Source organism: Ochotona princeps, chromosome 29 (assembly GCF_030435755.1).
Source record: "Ochotona princeps isolate mOchPri1 chromosome 29, mOchPri1.hap1, whole genome shotgun sequence".
Classification (NCBI taxonomy): Eukaryota; Metazoa; Chordata; class Mammalia; order Lagomorpha; family Ochotonidae; genus Ochotona; species Ochotona princeps.
Genome location: NC_080860.1, coordinates 10,266,077 through 10,280,629, shown reverse-complemented (window position 1 = coordinate 10,280,629; position 14,553 = coordinate 10,266,077). Strand labels below are relative to the sequence as shown.

The 14,553-nt window shown below is 48.7% G+C and overlaps 1 protein-coding gene across 2 annotated transcripts in view; it reads right to left on the bottom strand.

Moving 5' to 3' along the window:
* Positions 1 to 13,980, bottom strand: part of TMEM233 (transmembrane protein 233) — a 30,451-nt gene extending 16,471 nt beyond the window's left edge. For both annotated transcript variants that reach the window (XM_012930532.2, XM_058656938.1), the window contains exon 1: positions 13,752 to 13,980. In XM_012930532.2, the coding sequence (XP_012785986.2) occupies positions 13,752 to 13,937 (186 nt within the window). In that variant the 5' untranslated portion in view covers positions 13,938 to 13,980. The remainder of the gene's footprint in view (positions 1 to 13,751) is intronic.
* Positions 13,981 to 14,553: the final 573 nt, after the last annotated feature.

Below are 14,553 nucleotides of genomic sequence, written 5' to 3'. Positions count from 1 at the left end.
ATGTCCACAGTGGGGATGCAGAACTGCTCTGCTACCACAAATCGACCCCATCCTACCACCACACACAAACATGGCTATTTTTCATAAGCCACAACTTCTCTTCAGACTTACTGTATCTAAAAAAAGATGAGAGGTAGAGCATGAGGAGTTCAGGGGTAGAGAAAGATGAATCCAGGAGTCAGGAACTCCAGGCTAGTCTCACACATGGGTGTCAACCCAGGTCCTTGAAACATCAGCTGCTTTTCCAGGCCTCTTGGGAGGGAGCTGGGTCAGAAGCCAAGGACCTTCTTTCAGGTCGCCTGGGCCATCTTCTGCTGCTCTCACAGGTACGGTGACAGGGGTAAGCCACCTATTTGAGAGCTGGCTGCTCTACTTGCAGTCCAGCTCCCTGCTAGTGCTCTGGAAACTGGGTGAGACTTGGTTCTGTGAAGGTAACCAAGAACACAAATGTGACTGTGGGGTGGGGACAGGGAGAGAGAAAGCAGAGGCCTGAGAGAAAGCCAGGAACTACATAAGTCATAACCATACACCATCACTGAAGATCACAACTCTACTAAGATAGTCACAGTAGGATAGGCAGGATGAAGCCACTTTCTAAGCTTTGTGTCAATAGGTCCTTAAGAAGAACTATCATGGGCATAAAACTATTTTATTGCTCATTTTGTATGTGATAAAACTGACTCAGAAAGGAGTAGATGCTGGTTTGGATTTCTAAGGTAGCGGAGCGGAAGACCATGTGTTCACCCACCAAGGCCTTGGCAATAACTAGGGTCATGTGTCCACAGCAACGGAAGAGCTCAATGCTGATTTGTGGCTTTCTGCACCTGCACCAGGGACAGAACTTGCATCAGATGGAAAGGGTGGGGAAGGTGGGGAGAGATGGATTGACAGGCACTGGGTTACAGCCACAAGGAAGTATCCATTTCCTGGGTCCTACTGACAATAGGGCCAAGAGAGATCCCATGAACCTTTGTATGTATCTCCATTAAAAAGCTACAACGTTGAATTATTAGATGTTTTCATTATAAAGAACTATTAAACGCTTGAAGGAATAAATACATGGATCATGACACAATGCATACAGGTAACAAAACATTGCATGGTGCTCCATACGTGGTGTGATTTGAAATGTGTCTGTTCTTTCTCGAAGGAAAAAAGTTTAAAGATGGAAAAATTTAGCCACTGATGGAGAAACTAGGGCAAATGGATCCCTAAGCTGTGTTACTATTCTCACTGTCAGAAATTCATTTTCTTAGCAAAAATTTCCACATTATTTACCCACATAGAAACTTACTATCCCAAACCCAGAATGTTAACAATGAAGGTGTCAGTTATTTTTAAAGTTTAACTGGATTAAGTGAATATAGACATATATATCATATCCTGGATTAAATGAGTTAATATATTCAAAGTGCTTAGAAGAGTACTTTGTCACTATTAGCTGTTACTGAGGTCATTATTGTTTCTGTGGCCGGTACTGGTTGACGAAGGTGACAGCAAATGTGCTACTCGATGTATTTCTGAGTGTTCTACATTTCCCTGGCCTAAGTTGATCCTTTTTATGTTTGTGGTGAGGGACCCTGGGAGAACACAGCACATTTCACTTGCAGGGACTGGACAGGATGGCCACGTTATGTGGCCTCCACGGTACAAACCCATCCTGCTCTCCCCGTTGCTCTTGCAAATGGGGGCCCCCTCAAACTCGCAGGCCAGCCCCCCGCATGCCTCTGTGGCTTCATCCTGTGTTCCCTCTCTTGTCCATCCCCTCCACCTTTCCTGCCTCATGTCTCTGCCCAGGTCACTTCCTGTACTTGGAACCCTCTCCCGGAACTCTCTGCCTCCTGTGACCAGTGTCGGCTGGCCCTCTGGGTCTCAGCTTACGTGCCAACTTGCCAGGATCACCTTTTCAGGCCACCTTGTCCTCAGCGGGTGCCCTGCTGGCCATCTGTGGGCTCTGACTCAGCCCCTGGAGTGCCTTCTTCCTGACTTGGGGACTTGGCAACTTGGCTCAGCTGCCCTTGGACTCTGGCGAGTTAGCCTCTGCCATCTGACAGTGTTTCGTGAGGCCACAGCATCTCTTGTGGTCCTCGCCATTCTAACCCCATGGCCTGAGGGAGGATCTGGCAATCTGTCCTTCTAGTTAAACCGGGAAAAATCCCTCACAGAGTCAGGTTTGCGTTTCTGGCTTCTTGAGAACACATGTCCCCGAGTTCAAGAGAACTTTGAAAAGCTCATGGAAAATGGAATGAAAAGATCAGCTTATTCTGTGTGCAAAAATGTGTTAATTCATGCATACAAAGGGTCTTCAAAAATTTTGTGCAAAATGGCTACCATGAAAAAAAAATTCATGGATTTCAGGGTTTTTCTGGTAGCATACAAATATATTTTCTGATTTCATTATCCATGAACTTTAAAACATTTTACATTTTATTTTGAAAGGTGGGGACCTGGGTAGGGAGAGTAAGGGGTAGAGAGAGAGAGAGAGAGAGAGATGGAGAGAGAGAGCATGTCCCATCTAAAGTTGCACACCCTGGTGCCTGCAATAGCCCTAGTCAGGAACCAGAACTCCATCTCATCACCCCTACGAGTGGAAGGAACACACGTGCCTGAGCCTTGCCACCTAGGGTGTGTAGTAGCAGGGAGCTGGATTGAAGGTAGAAGTGGGGCTGATTCCGAAGGCTGACATTCCGGGTGTTGTCTCAGCCACTGCAGCAGACACGTGCCTCCCATAAATTTTTGAAGAGCCCTTGTTTCTGTCTGGACAGTGGGTGGTTGCTGGAGTGTACAAAGAACACTTGGTTGGCCGAACAGATGAAGCTCTCCATGATCCTAAAGTGACGTTAGTTATCTGAGGTTTTGTTCATGTCTTTGTTTTGGTCCTCCATGCTAGTGCCTGTCTAGAGATCTGAAAGATTAACTTTTTAACTTCTCTGTTTGATTTTGTGTGGGAGACCTGCAGACAAGATTTCATCTGAACCTTAGTTTCCCTCAAAGGCAAGTGGTAAAAGCATCCTCTGATTGCACTCTAGTGTGGGGAGTCTCTTCACCGAGGCTGAAGTTGGAAGACCAGCATCACTGGCCCTAGAGACGAATCCCTGTTTCCTGATACTGGCAGGTGCTGTGTCATGGAGGTTGAATATGTGCCTCCATCCAAGTTTGTCTTCTTGTGGACTGTTGAGTGAGTCACTGTGGGCTTACACAACTTCTCTGTATCTTCATCTCTGATCCCGTGAGTGTGGGTGATGGGAACAGACATATGTACTTAATGAGATTTCCAGGCAGGCAGCCTGAGCGTATTCACAGAAAGCTCTTAGTGGAGTGCCTGGCCTATGGCTAGAACTCGCTATGTGGCAATGATTGTACATTTTCAGGAGAGAGTACCTCTAACGGGAAGTTTTCCAGATGATGAAATGCGGGCTACTTTGTGTATTCATTGATTCAATCATTAAATATATATTAAGTCACTACTACATAGTAAGTAAGTGCTGGGGCTATCAGCCAGGCATGAACTTGGTAGACAAAACTGGTGTTCTCCGAGACTGGAGGGAATGTGACAGTCCTCAGCCACATCACTGGGCATGGGAATGCCGGGCAGTGAGAAGAGCTAAGCAGGTGGGCAGGGCCCTGGGGCAGGGGAGAATCGATAGGCTATTGGGCATTCACAAGCCAGAGTCACTGAGGAATTTCCTTGGCATGGAATGTCTCCCTTGCTCTGGCTGTCGATATTTGCATATAGTGTGTGGGAATTGTACCGAGCCCTGTCTTAGTACAGAAAAAATCAGAAAAGAGATGGAAGGATGTTGACCATGGTGGTGGCCCACTCAGAGGAAGACAGGGCTGTGTCAAAACTCCATTTTTCCCACTTGTTCTGTTGGTATTTTCCTACCTATTTTACAAGTTATTATGAGGCTGAATGAGATAATAACCAGGTAGGGACCTGGTGATTGTCACCCGTACTGCAGAACCCCATGGCAAAGTCAGTATTAATACTCCCAATGTGTAGGATTAACTCCCAATTAATATTCCCAATGTGTGAGCATGCTCAGTGGAGATTTAATTCAGACTCAAGGACACACCTGATGTCCGTCTTTAAATCTATTCCCAGCCCAGACTCAAGCTAGATGTCAAAGGATAGAGTTTACAAACTGTCCCCTGAGGAACTCTGCACCTGCAAACCAGATTTCTCCAAGAAGGCTTATAAAGCTGCGAAAGAACAGGGCTCAGTTGAAAGAAAGATTGGGATATCACGTGCTTGATGAGGGATGGAGAGCAGAATATACCAAGAACTGTGACAAACAGCCCAGGAGAAAATTGGTAGGAAGCAAAAGTTTGGTGAGGTGGTTAATATGCTGCTTTGGTTCCCACATCTCATATCGGAGTGCCTGGGTTCGAGTCCCAGCTCTGATATGTATTCTAGTCTCTTGCTAATGTGCATGCTGTGTAGAGGTGGTGCTGGCCCCAGTAGCTGAGCCCCTGCCAGCCCCAGGGGACACCTGGATTGAGTTTGCAGTTTCTGGGTTTGGCCTGGTCCCAACCCTGGCAAAGGCAGGCGTGTGGGGAGTGATCCAGTGGATGGGAGATCTCTTTGCGTTTCTGTGTGCCTGTCTCCTTGCCTATACACAAGATAAACACAAAAGGAAAATGGGCAGAGGATCTGAACAGACATTTACTTGAAGAGTTGCCAGTAACCACATGAAAAGCTGCTGGGTATCATTAGTCACTAGGGAAATGCAAATCGAAACCTCAGAAGGAGGCTTGCTTGGATAGCTAGAAGCAAGGAAGGCAACAGGTGTGGATTGTGAGGATACCCAGCACTTGGGGGGTATAAAATGGTACAGCCCCTTGGGAAACAGCCTGGCAGGCCCTCAAAATATCAGACTGAAAGTTATCTTCCAACCCAATGATTCTACCTCTGACACTACACCTAGAACACAGGAAGCTCATGTTTGAACTAGAAATGTGGTTTGAACTAGAAATGAATGTTCGTAGTAGCGTTCCTTGTAAGAGCCAAGAAGCAGGATCTGCTCAAATACCCATTAAAGAATGAATGCGACAGCAAAATGGGGGTATTCCCAGGCCTAGAATATTCTATATGCACGCAAAAGAATATTGTGTAGCCTTAAAGAAGTTCTGATCAATGGAAAAACTGGGAAGAACCTTGCAGATGTGACACAGTCAAGGCCATGTTCAGCAGCTCCTACAAGGAAGGATTTCACGTCCGTGGAGCAGGCAGCATCAGTCAGTCCACAGGGGCAGGAAGGAAGCTGGCACTTGCTAGGGGCTGCACTGAGAGCAGATGGGGAATGAGGGCTCATGGACTGGGTGGTTTCATTACTGAGTGATAAAAATATACTGGAATGAAGACCCGGCACGGTAGCCTAGCAGCTAAAGTCCTCGCCTTGCATGCACCGGGATCCCATATGGGTGCCAGTTCGTGTCCTGGCTGTCTCTCTTCCCATCCAGCTCCCTGCATATGGCCTGGGAAAGCAGTCGAGGATGGCCCTTGGGACCCTGCACCTGCATGGAAGACCTGGAAGAAGCTCCCGGCTTTGGATAGGCTCAGTTCTGGCTGTTGTGGCTGCTTGGGGAGTGAATCAGAGGATGGAAGATTTTCCTCTCTGCCTCTCCTCCTCTCTTTGTACATCTGACTTTGCAATAGAAATAAATAAATCTTTAAAAATACATACTGGAATTAGTGTGGTAGCATAATTTCTGGAATGTAATAAAGATCACTGAAATGCATACTTCTTTTTTCTAAGACACATGGTCCGGTGACAGAACTTTCACATCTCAAAGGCTCTAGTGGACTAATGGGGATTCCCAAAGCCATTGGTGGTGCTTGGTAAGAGCGGGTGGCAGGGCGTGGAATCGGCTGGGAATGCATGACGGATTCTCCTGTGCCTGCTGCAAGGGGTAGCCAAGTCATGCTGGATTTGGCTTCTGTGTGTGTGGGTGGAAAATGCTCTCTAGAAATCGAGAGTGGTAGTTGGGCAGGCCGCGACTGAGCAGGGGAGTTTAAGAACCTCATTTGAATAAGCTCCTCTTCAACTTGCAGGTCTCCAGTAGGTAGGCAAACTGGGGCCTGGACACAGACAGACAACTTCTTTAATGATCAAATTAGCTGAGTCATTGTGGTATGGAATGTGGTTGCCATTAGACGGAAGCACAAATGGATGCTAAACATGACAGTAGGCTGCATCAGGGCCAGGATAAAGGACTGGTCTGTTAAGAGTTCTTATGAGGGCCTGGTGCGATGGCTCAGTGGCTAAATCCTCAACTTGCACACTCCAGGATCCCACATGGGTGCCGGTTTGTGTCCCAGCTGCTCCATTTCCCATCCAGCTCCCTGCTTGTGTCCTGGGAAAGCAGTGGAGGATGGTCCAAGGTTTTGGGACCCTGCACCCACATGGAAGAACTAGAAGAAACTCCTTACTCTTGGTTTCGGATGGGCTCAGTTCTGGCTGTTGTGGCCACTTGGGGAATGAACCATTGTATGGAGGATCTTTAAAAAAAAAAAATTTTTTTTTTTTTATTTTGGGAAGTCATTTACAGAGAGGAGGAGAGACAGGTAGATCTTCTGTCTGCCAATTTACTCCCCAAGTGGTCACAACGGCTGGAGTTGAGCTGATCTGAAGCCAGGAGCCCAGAGCCTCTTCTGGGTTTCTCACATGGATGCAAGGGCTCAAAACCTTGGGCCATCCTAAACTGCTTTCCCAGGCCACAAGCAGGGAGCTGGATGGAAAGCGGGGTCACCGGGATTAGAACCGGCGCCCGTATGGGATCCCAGCACATGCAAGGCGAGGACAAGTGTGCTTTTGTGAGATGCCCTCTGGGTAAGAGATCCCCAGTTGTTGATTTAGGGGGACATCCTAGGATTCCCTTCCCAGTTTAAACAGATGGCATAGCATATCCTTGGAAGGTTATTTCTACCCCAGGACCTTTGTGCTTCTTTGGCCTGCACAGGCCTTCTTGTGGCTGACTTCTCATCCTTTGCCAGTGCTGATCACCTTACCTTCTGCCTCTATGAATCCTTGTCTTTCACAACTCTGCTTTCTCTCTCCTCTCTCCTCATTACTTAGTGTGCTGACAGGTGCATCTGATGGCAAGGCAGGGTGTGAGCAAGCCTCTTTGGGCTGTGGTTCTGAAGTCGGACTCTCCACATGTCTGTTCTGGGCCTGGTGGCTCAGCTGGTTCAGAATTCTCAGTGTGTACAGAAGCGACTCATTCACTGGCTCTCTGCAAGAGCTGCTTTTGGCCACTGCAAAGCCAAAATGGCAGTTGTGCAAGGGCAGGCTAACCCCCAGGGCCACCACCTGGGAGGTAGTACGAGGTAGGGGTTCACACAGTGTTGCAGGAATGAACAAACCCCCAAATGCCTCCCTTCTTGCTTTCCTTTCTTGGCAAGAAGCAGCAGTGGGAAGTTCCCAGGAGTTGTAGAACCTTCTCTGAGGGAAACAAACACGCGTGGAGCACTCAGGAGAAGCTTCTCTGCTGGCTTTCAGTTCCCCTCCTCATCTGAATTCCTGCCCCCAGATCTTATGAGATTCTCAGAGCTATCTGTCAACCACATAGAGCTGCTGCCCACAGGGGCTAGGAGTGGCTGTCCCTGGAAGAAGGCAAGCCTGGTGACCCAGGCTTTCTTGACTAGTGGCCCTGCCAATGCATGCGTGCCACATTCCTGGATTGCTCATTTTTCCTTCTCCGTGAAAGCGGCCACCGTCGCATGGAGAACTACAGAGGGGCTCGTGGGATGCTTGAAGGGATGCAGGCATTGTTTCTGGAAACTGCTGTTGGCTTGTGTTGGGAAATGCTTTCCGAGCAGATACAGGGCAGTTCAGGGGAAAGCTTAGGCAACATCTGACCTTCCAAAACGGGAGGAATTTCTTATGGGAACATCAGATGTCCTCTGAGGTGGAGAGACACAACCAGAAAGTGGGTTTATCTTGGCTGAGGTGAGTTTCTGCTGAGGTAGACAGAGAACTGCTCCTTCCCATTTGGGGCTCAAAAACACCACTGGCATTGGGACAAACAACAAAACTGCTGAGATTTGCAGGCCTTTGCTCAGTGGCCAGAACTTGGCTAAGCCGTAGTTTCTCTGTCCTTAGCAAGCTTCAAGACCAGAATCAAGCCTCATTGATCCACAGTTAGCTAGGGAGCTGACCATTTCAGATCAGGAACACGTAGGAGTTAGAGCAAGAACCACCCTTGACTATGGGGAAGAATGCACTCATTGCTAATGCCATCATGTTTAGAGAAATGCTTGCTTCTGACCCTTCAATATGGGATATGGGCATCACAAGTAGGGCCTTAGCCACTGTGCCAGTCACCTGACGTTTGTAAATATTGTGTACAATAATATTGTGGACAATAATGCTTCAGTTCTCATGTGACTGCCAGAATTTCTCATTTGGATTTTGCTGGTTTCTACGTGTCTGTGCTGGGAGTTGTGAAATTGATCTTCCACAGTGCAAGCTACATTTCCTATGCATCACCATGAGTGCGTTCAAGCCTGCTTTTGATTTTTGAAACTGTTTGTTTTCATCTACTCAAAAGACAAGCAGATCTCTTCCATCTGTTGCTTCATTCTACAAAGGCCCGCATCAGCCAAGTCTGAGCCACAGTCAGCCAGGAACCTGGAACTCAGGCTGGCTCCTTCATGAGGGTAGTAGGGGCCTAAGTTCTTGGATGCTCATTCGCTGCCTCCAGGGATGCATTAGCAGGATGGCTGGCTGGAGGCACAGGTGCTTGGTCTGGGAAGGGGTATGGACATCCCCGGCAGCAGCGTCATCACTGCGTTACCATGCCTGCACCATCTTTTCGATATTGGAGGGGGGTCATTTCTTTGAATTACCTTCAATTTCAGCTCTGACTTCTTAGACTTTGATATTCCCAAGGAGCAATGGTTTTTCTATTGTTGAACTCTTTGGTGTGTGTGTGGGATAAAGCTTGTGATGATAAACTAAATTGAAACTATGTCATTGTAAAAATTAAAAGAAAAATGAGCAGGAGGGAGGGAGGGATGTGGGGTGGGAAGTATCATGTTCTTAAAATTGTGTGAAATGTATGAAATTTGTTCCCTTTATATCAATTAAAAATCAACTAGTATATTTTTTTAATCCTCTAGAACTCTCTTGCTCCTACTCAGCCTGCTTCCTGTCTGCGTTGTGGATACAACATAGCTGCTGATCTCTGAGGATGTTAGCTAATCCTAAAGTTATCTTCTACCTCTTAAGTTACTCATATTCTCTTCTGTAAAACACAGGTCTGTTAGTTTAGAACTGCTCAAATGCGTGAGAACCTTTGTCTGCCTCTTCAAATGTGAAAATGAGATGCTGAAAAAACTGCCCAGAAGTTTTGGCTATGAGAAAGGCATTTGTCAGAAGGTGGACCATAGAATGACTGAATGCAGGCATTACTATTTCTCTGGAAGACTTCTAAAGGTTTTTCCTTTTGGCTGGTCACATCTCTAGGAAATCTCCCATCTGCTGTCTGGATGCCAGAGCAAGGGAGCTCTAGGAGTCTGGTTATTATTTTTGTTACTATAACAACATACCTGAGACTAGGTTCTTATAAAGAAAGGAAGCCTCTTCAGCTTACAGCATTGGTTGGGGGTCCCAACCGTCTACTGCTGGCTCTTGCAAGGGCTGCCTCATGGTTGATGATATCATCACAAAAGTGCATGCAGGAAGGGAGGATCTCATTGCAGGGGGGGCGGGGGAAAGCCTGAGCACAAAGAGGGGCTGGATATTGCCTCACAAAGTCTCCCCTCTACCCTGCCAGATGGAGGACACAGCCTCCAGCTGTGCCCAAACTGTAAACTGTAAACTTCTATCATTTACTCTCTGCAATTGCTTGTGGATAAGAACTATCCCAACCTTCATTTCACAGGGTGGAAAAAAAAACAAGCTTCAGAATGACAAAGGCATTTGCAAGAACCTCACAAATGTGGAAAATAGCAGAAAAGGCATTAGACCTCAGAGGGTGGTTTCTAAGAAGGTGTAAGGTGTGAGGGGGGAAAAGGGGGCTCTGATGAAAGAAGGCTTATAAAGAACCCAGTGCTATTGAGTGTATTGACCCTGTGATGGAACTGAACTAATGGACTGTTTTGACCTATGATTAAATCACTAATGGTTCAGTGGTACACATGAACTGCATGATGCTATCAAGAACTGAGGCTGGGCATGGACTCAGCTCCAACCTTCTGAATCAAAGACCCCAGTTCCCAGACCAACAGATGGTGAATTCATCTGCAATTTGCCAACATTTCTACGAGTTGTGTCTGGCAGGAGGCCAGAGATTTGCTGATCTTACCATTTGATAGAGACATAGGAGTGTACCGCTGGATGGAAGGAACTTGGTACAAAACAGGTGCTCCAGACATACTGGTTGGGTGAATATCTTTTCTCAATGGGGTTCCTTTCAAGTGAAATGTGCAGAGATAACTGGGATGGGTAGGGGCATGCTGCTCAAGGTCTGAAATGCTTCTGGTCTCCATTTACTTAATGCTAGGTGCAGGACTGTGTCTGCCTTCAGGAAGGGGCACCCTATTGAAATCCTTAGGAAGGCTCAGAATGGATGAACAGGAGAACAGGATTGGAGGGGCCAATTCTTGAGATGTACGTCCCCCGATAGTTATTTTTTAAACAAGCAGGATTCCCTTAATGGAGGAGTAAAGACCTGAGTGTTCTTGCCGCAGGTGACACTAGACCCACCAACATTCTGATATAACCAGGCAGGCATGATGTGCTAGTTTCCAGCTGGGGCATGCTGCCTTCCAAGCCCTTTGGCTCTAACTGGCGTGGAACAACAAAGATGCCTGTGGCTTGAGGAACACCCTCCTTGACTGTGCATTTTTCAAATTTATCCTCTAGCCCCCACCCCCATTCCTCCCTGGTACATTTAAAAAAAAGCTTCTTGTGCTTTGTTTATTGTATCTGGAGCTACTGGTTGTTCTTTCTGCTATTCTACAAACTAGTTATTCTGAGCCTGGTCAGTATCTTCCACACACCTTGCAGTGTGGCACTCTTGGGGTGCCACTGATCTTTGGGTGTGTCCACGTGATCTTAGAATTGCAAGGGGTGAGCATTCTCTTCCTCTGTTTCCTGTCAGGGTCAGGAATCGGTGCAGGTGAGATGTCCTCTGGTTAGGAGCTGCCAGCACCTGCTGTTTATCATAGACTCCACAGAAACGCACGTAACGTGACAAAACCCTGGAGAAGGAACACACCTGGCAGGCACCCTTGCTTTTCCTCTTTGTCCCTTAGAATCTTGATCAGGAAACCTACGGAGCACAGGTATGCACTGTTTCCTTGAGAGGTATGCAGTAGCGAGGGTGAAAAGCTTGAGTTTTAGACTTGGATGTTACTTGTTTGATGCTTTTTGGCTATTTTCCTATATGACCCGTGAAGTCTGCAGGTTCCAAATTCTCCCGTGTGACAACTTTTGCGTAAACCTAGTATAAGGCTGGGGGCTTGATGTGCCCAATTTTGTTTTATCTTTATGACAATTTTAGTCAACCTGAAACACCTTTCCCATTTTGGCTTAATAGGGGAAAACTCCAAGGTCTTAAAAGGGCACGACACATTCTCAGAGTCAACTTATTCTCACCAGTGCCGGGAATCAAATCGCCCCTTGCTATAGCAAAGTATTTAAAAAAAATGGAACAGGGATTTAAAAATGTGGGCTCAGTGAGTGGCATCCTTAGTTCTGGCCTGTCACCACAGGTTAGAGCATTTACTTGTCTCAGACCACTGCAGGAAATTGCCTTTGTGGGCAGTTTTCTAAGTGGCATAGAGAAAAAAAAGATGAATTGGCTGCTTCGTGAATAAACCAGGAGGGAGTGTGGGCACCAGTGCCAGCCACAGAATCTGCTGCAGCCTGGGGAAGTTGGCTGCTTGTATCGCTTCCAATCTTCCTGCAAAGAAAAATCCACTCAGGGCCGGGTTTCAGGGGTGAGGAAGAGCGGAAGGAAGGAAATGGGCTAGTTGACCTCAAGGAACCTGGTACCATGGCTTCCAGAATTCCAACATGGGAAGGAAGAACAGGAGTGTGCAGACATGAGAATCTAACAGTCTCCATTCAACCCCCTCCACCCCAGTTCTGCTTTAGTAAGCATCTACTCTGCGCCAGGCTATCAGGATGTTGAAGGTACAATTGCACAGGTAATGGTCAAAGAGCTTCTCTCCTGTCAGGGGACACAGGAAGCATGACCAGTAAGGCATGAAAATGCTTCCAGAAGTCCATGCAAGGTAGAATGAAAAGAGAAATTCACTTTGGCACAATTAAGAAAAAAAAAAACCCAGATATAGTTGTCGTGCCTTTCAGCAGTTCATAGAAAATAAGTAGTTTGAACAAACTTTGGCTTTCAAAAGGTTTTGGTGTTCAAATGAACTTTCATTCCATTCCCCCCTCACCTCCCCCTCCCCCGAACTTCAATTATGGGAGATACCAGCGGCAGAAGTGCCAGGCTGAGTGTGTAGGGCAGAGACAACGGGGTTGGGGGGTTAGATGGGATTGGTTGTTGGTAGTGGCCAAGGGAGCCCACATGACGAACTTGAGCAAGGATTTTAGAATGATGTTTGAATCTATGTCCTTAAAGCTCACAGCATCTCCAAGAAATATGGCTGCAGTTTTTCCCAGGTTTAAAAACGGAAGTGGTTTTGGCACACCGCACAGCTCTCCTCAGCCAAACTACGATTGGAACCTAGAAAGCTGGGTGGGAGGTGGGGGGGGACACCTGAAAGGAGGGCGGAGGCGGGGCCAAGGAAGGAGCCCTGTGTTTGCAAGAAACCAGGGGGAGCAGGGGCTCTCCCCAGTGAGGGGTTGCCTGGTGGTGCACTGGCAGGCGGGGGAGGGAGCATGACTGCCTGGATTGTCCTGGAACAGTGTCTGTGCGAACCTCACTCCACAGCTACCCGCACAGTCACTGGGGGCCCCAGCTTTTCCAGTCGTGTCTCGGTGGTGTTCCTATGGGGACTGAGCGCTAGCTCAGAGCTCTGAAGGATGGCGCAAGGGGAACACCGGGTACAACAGCGAGCGCTGGGTCCCCCAAGCACTCCGGGAGCAGGGTGGAGGAGTAAGGGGGACCCTGGGAATCCTGGCTCGGATAAGGTCCGAGTTCAGCAAATGGGGGCGGAAGTGCAACACGTTCCTGTCCGAAGCAAAAGAGAACGGAACACACATGTGGCTAGTGAGACCCGTGCTGGGGGCACCCCGAGAAGGGCCTGGAGCAGTAGCAACTATCAGCAGCCTAGGGGGTGTCCTGGGCCACAGCGTGGAGCCAGAGACCCAAAAGGAGTGTTTGATTCTCCTGGTTATTCCCCTTTGCCCCCAAAGAGTGGCCCTGAACAGCAGCAGCAGCATTGAACACGCGACAACGACCAGGACAGGGGAGCCTCCAGACCCCCAGAGGAGACAGGTGCCCCCAGAGGTGGCAGACGTGCTTTGGGGCTCTATAAACTGACACTTGAACAAGACGGCAGGGGAGAGAGAACTCCCCGGTGTGGATTGCAAGCGCGTGGTGGTATAAGCCTGGAGGAAGGCTTGGTGAAGACTTTTGAGTCCAGAGTGCAAAAACAGGTGCTGATGGCTGTGGGCAGAGTTCTGGCAATCTTAGAGAAACTTAGGGGCAGGTGCAGGGCACAGGGAACTCAGCATGCTCACAGGGCCACAGTGGAGGGGAGCAGCAGGTGCATATCACCGCCACCACTGCCACAGCTGCAGCCCCGTTGCCTCTGGCCCCTGCGGACTCACCATGATCGAGAAGACCAAAGCCACGATGTTGATGGGGTACGCGGGGCAGAAGCAGGCAATGATGGTGAGCCACAGGTAGTTTCTGGGCCTGGGCGCGTCCTCTTCGGTCTTGTCATCTTCTGTATTGGCCTCAGGGCTGCTGTCCGAAGGCTGTTTGAAGTCCGACTTGGGGCCGTACTGAGACATGGGGAAGCCGGGCAAGCGCCGGGAAGGCGCGGGCTGGGACTCTGGCTGCTCGGTGCGCCTTGAGTGGTTCTGAAAAGCCGCTGGCTCAGAGCTCCAGGGAGAAATGATCTCACCCCTCCTGCAGCTTGCTCTTCCACAGGCGCCCGCCCCAACTCAGGGCCTTGGGCCAAGAGCCTCCCCACAAGCAGGGAGGGAGAGAGGAGGGGGCAGGAAAGCCAGTCTGCCTGAGAAACTGGAGAAGGGCACTTTCTACAGGACAGGTTAGAAGGGCAGACCCCCCACTGAAAAGTCCAAGGGGAAAAAGAGGCGTATGGTGCTTTAAGTTCCCACTAGCCAACTGGCTGGTGGAAAGTGCTTGGCTTAGTTCTCTAAAGCCGCTGGATTTGAATGGACTATGCCCAGGCTGTCAGTTTCCACAGTTGACTGCCTGGCATCCTGTTTGCTCCCCTCCCTTGCCTCCGGCAGCCCAGGAATCTACTCCATGGCAGCTTCCTGCGTTGGGAACCAGGATCCTGGTGCTCGGGCCCCAGCTGCCACGCCTCCCTGGCTCCACCTGGGCACAAGAACCTGGAGACCCAGGTAGAGAGCTCGTGGGCATCACCCTATCAGGGCCAAT